At 39.4% G+C, this 7242-nt stretch overlaps 1 protein-coding gene across 1 annotated transcript; it reads left to right on the top strand.

Annotated features, from left to right (window-relative positions):
* Positions 1-3104: 3104 nt before the first annotated feature.
* Positions 3105-4541, top strand: LOC110064896 (uncharacterized). Its single transcript, XM_020772001.2, has one exon. It carries the CDS (start codon positions 3643-3645, stop codon positions 4153-4155), a length of 513 nt encoding a protein of 170 aa, XP_020627660.2. The 5' UTR covers positions 3105-3642; the 3' UTR covers positions 4156-4541.
* Positions 4542-7242: the final 2701 nt, after the last annotated feature.

The raw sequence follows: 7242 nt of genomic DNA, 5'->3' as shown, positions 1-7242 counted from the left end.
TTTAGGAGGTGTCTGAAGAAGACGAGACTATCAACTGAAACTATAGAGTTGCACCATTTTCCTGAAAAAATGAACAGAGATTTGTACACTGTACATGTATACAAATGACGTATCTAAATTAATTCAGTCGAAAGTCAAACCCAGGTATAATTTTCTTAAGGCATTGCGAAATAATTTTTTTCTTCGGAATGATAAAATTGCTCTATATTAACTTTTCCTTCATAATTTCAACGGTAATGGTGGATTAAAAGAATGCTTTTGAGTGATGTTGGTGACTTCTGAGCTGGGATATACCACCTGGTATTGTGCGCGTTAGAGTTATCACACACGACAACAAAGACGCGCGCGAGGGAGGAGACGCGCGAGTGGTTTTCTCGCTTGCTTCCAGCGACAAAAATTATATAGTAAAAGAAACCAATGTCAACAACAGTAATGTCAGGACCATTTCTGCTAATGAAAGGGATCCCAGGTGCTGGCGTTCTTTCTAGAGCGCTAGTCGATTCAGATAAATAGCCTTGCGCGGGTGTCCCGTGTCTCGCTTTACCGTGGTGCACACACCTCAGTCACGAATTATATGGGTATTACTTACTAGAAATATTTAGTATTCATTGTGCACAAACAACGCAGTTCACTACTTCTGTCAGCCATTCCGTCTTTCGAAGTTAATAACTATTTGGGTTAGTTAATATTGATGGAGGCGTCCACGACAAACAAAAGAAAGTACGTACATATTTACGAAACGCTGAAATTATGGCAGCAAGTAAATAACAACAAAAGCCATGGCTTGTTACATGTTTTAGTAAGTGTACAGCAAAAGTAGTATTGAAAGTTTCATCGATCGAGGAGAATAGAATTAATTGTACAAGTATGGTATTTTGTTACGTTCCAGAAGCTTCTTTGTTTTTTCGCACAAAACAAGTGTTTTGACCAATGCCAGACATGATTTTTAAAAGAAATTTGAGAAGGCTTTTAGGAAATTCTTCTTAATTAGCTTTATGTATACATTTTTAATGCAGTTCTGAATTTTTTTGTTAGTTACTTTTAATTTTTCATTTATGAGCTTCGATGTTATTTTAGCTTTTGTTATTTTATTTTCTATATAGGACCCGCCTGAAAACCACACTTAGTGATAGTGGCCTCCTCTTAAAATATGTGTTTTTTATTGTCATTATTATTATTATTAATCTATTTTGTTCCTGTATGTGTGTTGCGCAGAAGGACATTTTATCAAAGAAGTTCCCGAGCTTTAAGATGAATGGGCTTATTGAACCTAATTCAATTTTGGAGATTTCATTGAGGGGAGTTTTCGAAATTTACAATTAAATGTATCTTATTTCGAGTGTGTGCATGAGAATTTTCTCTTGCCTCAAGCAAGAGGATGATTTCCTGGTTTCCTGTAAAACATTTCTTCGTCGGTTTTTCAAATGATTATTTCTCTTAATTTTATTAGCCGGGTTCTTTTAAGAATGTCTATGTTCTTTAAGTCTATTTGCGTCCTAGCTTTCAGATTTTCATTATAAATGCTAGCATTTTGAGCATTGAGTATTTTTAGCCCGAAAATGCCTGTATTCTTTCGATCAACCTGACGTACCTTTACTACAGTGTTCTTGAGAAGAATTTTTTTTAATACTTCCTCATCGCCGGTATCAGCGTCAACTTTACCAAGTGCGACGTTGGGAGGCAGGAAGCACACTTACTCTTTCGCACGCGCCTTCGACCCTCCTCCGATCCCGCGATCCCGCATCCCTCGTGCGCGCCCCACGTTCCTGGCGTGTCCAAAAACGTCTTACGCAAAACAAGATGATTATCACAAATATCGAAATGAAAAGAAACTACAAAGTTTACCCCTATAGCACTTTTTTAACACTGCAGTACAACCTATAGCTGCCAGGACTCACCATCAACCCATACGATGTTCATAGAAATTCTCTTAACAGTTTTGCGTGCATTTTATGTCTTGGGAGAATTTCGCTTTAAATCAACAGTCTATTCGTATCTTTTCTGGAGATTTAAAGGAGCTATGCCACAAATGGCACAGCTTGAAAGAAAAAAAAATGGCATCGTATTTTCTTGAGTGTGAACCATCCTTGTTCCATTGGGGCTTATTATTACCGCTGATATTTTCCTACTTTAAAGTTTGTTGGCTATTATTCTGAAGTTTTCTATCATCGCAAAAACTATTTCTTCATGTGACATAGCGTGACATAGCTCTTTCAAATGGCACAAGTCTCATCAGGCAAATTACAACACAGTCTTCAAAAGCCATATCTTTTTCGTCGCGAAAAGAATTACGACTCCTTTGAAAAGGTGACTCCAATTGTTACTGTTTTATAATTCCCTATAGGGGAATAACGTTTTTGTTATTTTTTTTCGGCATTTTTTATAGTTTAACAAGCTGAGAATATTCAAGTAGTGCCCATGGACTTTGCGAATTCGGCATCTCTCCAGCGGAATGGAATCCACCATGGGCGACAGCTCGGGGCTGGACTTAATCTGGGCTAGGAATTTACTGAGCAAGAGGCTTTTATCTGAATAAAAAAGAAAACCAATAGAGCGTATGCAAAAAAAAAAACAACTGATTACTGCGACTGATTACCTTTACTGAACAAACAAATATTTATATAAACACTTTTCCTAATACTTAAACTTCTCAAATGGCTAAAACTCGCGAGACAAGTATGTGTTTTTCGACAAGCATGATCGTAACTTAATGTCACGCACCGCCGCAACTCTGAAATTCAAAATGCGTTGGTTTCCAAGCGAAGGACTCTGTTGAGCTGAAAAGTTGTACACAGATATAAATTTAGCACCTCTTATGCCTGATAAGTATAAACAGTTTGGTGTTTCTTTGGGTTTGGATTTTAGAATTTGATGACGTCACGTGCATACGCTCTAAATAAATAGTGTTTCTTAGGACTCATTGCGAGTGCAAAATAAGAAAATAAATCAAGGTTTTATAGTGTAGTGTTGACGATTTTTCGAGTAGCACCGATCTTCGGATTTGCTCTGAATTCATCGGTATTTAATTACTTCCCATGTTTCCGCAGCCTCTTTGGAAATCTTCGGAAAATCTTTGTCTTTGGACTGTCTTCAGAAACATTTAATAGTAAGACGTCGGACTTTCAACGTGCCAAACAGTTGAGCGATGGCCAAGTTTCACCAGTTCAGTTTGCAGCCAATTTTTATTCGCCGAAGTGGAAAGATTGCGTGACGAGGCATAAGAGCGTCTACTCCTAGTATTCAAATTTCCAAGTCACAAGATTTCGTGCTGACTTAGACACTTAGTGTGACTCGTGCACTATGTATGATATGAGCCCACAAAGAAACTGTGGTACAATGGTACTTTATATTAGTATGACTGTGCCCTCTGGGGACGTTTTTTACCGAACATACCATATTTTCACGCATGACTGGGATCAGTGTCCAACGAAGCCGCTATTTCGGTGGTCGCGCAACGTTTCTCCAGTAGGAGAGGACCGTTGCGTGACGAAATAATGGCTCTGCACGAGACTGAACAAGTACGACCTCAGGTGAAAAACACGTGCATCAAACAACTAAAGAAACACGGACCAAATCATTGAGCTGTGGCCTAAAATATCCTCACTTTGAACCTGTACTCACGGATCTAAAGCTACCTCAATAATGTCCGAAAATGCGTGTCGGAGAAGGTTGTTATTTTCAGTTGTAGCCTTTGCATTAGTCTGCATCGCAGTGAGTACGGCTATTCTGGGGGTCGTGTTTTCTTTGTTTACATCTTCTGCAGACTGTGTTTCCTGCCGTTCGTACTTTAGGCTTCCAGGGATTGTGGCTGCAGTAGTGTTTGCTGCTGGACTTCTGATATTATTACTAAGACCAGTGATGTTGTGTTACAAACGAAGACGTATCAACACAACTCCTCAAGTCGTCGTCTCTTTGATTCCCGCAGAAGATTTGGAAAAATCCGCCGCTCCTATTCTTCCTTTTGTTCACGTTCCTCATCGTCTACCGTTTATTGAAACTTCTTCGACTGATTCATTGCCCGATTATTTTACTGTTGTTCAAAATCCCGATGAAGTTTATTTATCTGTGGACGCGGACGATTGGACAGAAAATGTTCCCGAAACTCCGCCACCAAGTTACGAGGAAGCGCTTGAAATGACAACATCTGCAGCATAATTCCAAATCACAGGAAATTACCCAAGACATTATAATATGTAAGAATTATTTATCATATAAGTTTTGATATAAAACTGTTGGTGAAAACCTGAGAAGTCGCAGTATGTCTTTGTACTTTCCATGCGAAAAAGAGACGAACTACCTGGATGAGAAGGTGAGACGGAAATGTTTCTCTTATAGACTCTACGAAAACAAAAGCACTGGGAAGGTTGTTTTCATCATTTGTATGTGTAAAATTATTTTTGGTTCGTAGGAAAACTATATTTAACAGAAACAAAAAATTAAACGCAAGAAGTAACAAATTCGAGCTGTCTTGCGGACTAGTACATCTCTGATAGGACACATTTTTAAGTCTTTATACAATAGAATAAAACAATTTGAACGAGTTCTATTCCGTGCATTTGCTCTGTAAAAGTGAAAAGTTCCCGTTTTCACTGAAAAACGGAAGTAGTGGACTTAATTAAGAGCGAGTAGCATATAGGCCTGAGAAATAGTCACATGGCTTAGTAACCTCGATGTCGGTATATCGATTGAACAAGTTCGATTGCGCTAAGTGCCAAGTATCGAATGCGTGTTAACGTGCCAGTGGCAGAATGTCTTCTAAATAGCTATGTTTTGGTGGTCAAAGGACACTCATTTAAGCCTGGTGATCGGCAACTTGACACAAGTGCAGCATTAGAAGAACTGAATTTTTGCGGCAGTTCACGGTTCCAAGAGTGCTGTTAAGCGCTAATAGATCTAAACTTGGTTTCCGACTGTATCAGGCCAAAACAGAGTAGTTCTAAAAGCATCCTCGGAGACCCAGGGGCAGTTAGTGGGGGCGGGGAAAACTCTAAACGGGCGAGAAAAAAATTCGAGCGAAGATTAGACTTTTCTCCGCCCCCACTAACTGCCCCTGGGTCTCCGAGGATGGTCTAAAAGCAGGTCAGTTCATGGGCACAAAAAGGAATTTTGGGGAGTAAGCACCGGGCCTATGAAAGTGTGAATGTAGACTTATAAAATGTGTTAATTCGGCGGGAAGGTGCATTCCATGTTACAACAGTACAGTTACCCATAATGCATTGCAAGAATACGAAAGTGTTGAATTCGGGATACAAACGCACTCAAATTGCATGATAAATAAGTTCCCAATTCTCACGTCTAGTAAAACTCTCTAATTTGAAACATAGTTATTTCAAAACCTTGCATACCCTATGATCGGCCTCTTTGACAGTCTTACAATTACCGATCTACAGAAAATCAGAAACCACGAATTGGCGCGAAAGTTAGACGCGAAAGATTTAGTTTGAATGGTGTGTATTTCATAATTTCAACAATTTTTGGTTTTTCCGGAAACTTTCCCAGAAAATTTTCGTTCCATTTGTCTCTGATTCGATAGTTCCGGAATTTTTGTTTGAATGGAAAGCGCCTGTAATCCACATTTTTCGAATGGATTTTCCGGAAAATTACTCTGTGGTTGTTTACCATTCACGCGGAGAAACCGGTTCCTCAATAGTTTGTGCAAATGGTAAGCAAAGTAAGTTCCATTCGGATTGGCCATTTCACCATTTACTCAACAACCCCCAGTTTACCGAGAGAGCCTAGGATGAGATGGCAGCTAGAACTGGTGAAGAACTGGAAATGGTAAGTGCATTTTCTATTCGGATACTTCGGTTGGAAATTTTGGACTACCGTTCAAAACCATCTGTTTATTTCGGTAATTTTCCTGTAGGTTGAGCCAAAATTACTGTTTCACCATTTACATTCTGACCGAAATCTCCTGAATTTTGGGATTAATTTTTTTGAAGAAATGGTAAACATCCTCAGGATTACGTTTTCAGAAACTCCGTCTCCCCCGAAATTTTCCAGTGCATTACACGAAAAACGTCGTGTTCCGTGTAAAGACATTTTGAAAGTCGTGTAATAGAATGCGTATTAAAAAGTAAAATGGCTTGATGAATGCTTGTTCAACAGCAACCATTTTCTCAGTAAAAAAAATTCGAATAGGTCGAATACAGTCGAACGTAACCTCCTGTAAGCGACCACACAAGATGTCAAGCCTAGGTAGTCGCTTACGAGAGGTGGTCGTTTACGAGAGTTTAGACCATATTGGGTAAAAATTTTGCCTCATTAGAATATGGTGACTGCAGAGACTTGCCCCATGCGCCAATGCCGATGCAATGTTTTATTCATGTGAAAAGCCAATTTCGAGAACAAAATCGGGTTCATCCCTTTAAGAAATTTCCGTCTCTTTTGCCGGCCCAGGGATACGATGATGTTAGAACAACTTATTATCCAATTTCCGCTCTATTATCTGTCAAGTGATCGCTTACGACAAAAAAAACAAACAAAAGAAAATTTCAAATTTTTATTAAATAGCTCGAAAAGTGGTCGCGGTCGCTTGAGAGAGTTGGTCGCTTACAAGAGGTTCCAAGTATAGTGATTTGACTTTGAAACGTTTGGCATTTTGGAAGGCTGGTCGCTTACGAGAGGTGGTTGCAACTGGAGGTTTGACTGTATTTGACTTCCGCTTTTGTCTTTCCCAGAAAAATGAAAGCAAAAGGCACGCGTTGCAATGGAATGCGGAATGCGGTCCGTCATTGGACTTTAACCCAGAGATGATCAAGGCTACATTTGATAGCCTGGATCTCAGCCACCTATTGAAAGTGTGCAAATCGGATAGACGGTTGAAATTCAAGCTCGGATATTTGAACGCGTTCCACGGATTAAGTCATTCATTAGGTGGACCTTTATAAGCTACCAACCTCTCGTTTTGGTACAGTGCTGTTATGCGTGTGGCTGTCCTCCCTGAGAAAGCTTTTTATCAAATAGAACATCTGCTGTGTCAGCAAAAACAAAAGGTCGATTTTCAGGCGTGTCTGGTATTTCATAAGCTGAAAAGCACGCGCGTTAAAAAAATACACGACAGGAACACGAACAAATCGCTGAATTGCAGCCTGTTTCAGAATATTATTTCTTTGATTCTGTAATTACGGAGATCTAAAATAGCTTAATAATGTCACAAAATAAGCGGACATCGTCAGTGTCGGAGAAGGCTTTTATTTTCAGTTATAGCATTTGCATTTCTCTTTTGCCGGCCAGGGAATG

Source organism: Orbicella faveolata, unplaced genomic scaffold (genome assembly GCF_042242905.1).
Source record: "Orbicella faveolata isolate gen_17 unplaced genomic scaffold, um_ofav_v1 contig_15, whole genome shotgun sequence".
Taxonomy (NCBI): Eukaryota; Metazoa; Cnidaria; class Anthozoa; order Scleractinia; family Merulinidae; genus Orbicella; species Orbicella faveolata.
Note: the sequence above shows the minus strand (reverse complement) of the source record. Positions and strands in the feature narration are given on the sequence as shown.

What these genes read in the sequence shown, in the direction of transcription:
- LOC110064896 (XM_020772001.2), top strand. Translation starts at nt 3,643, where the DNA reads ATGTCCGAAAATGCGTGTCGGAGAAGGTTGTTATTTTCAGTTGTAGCC.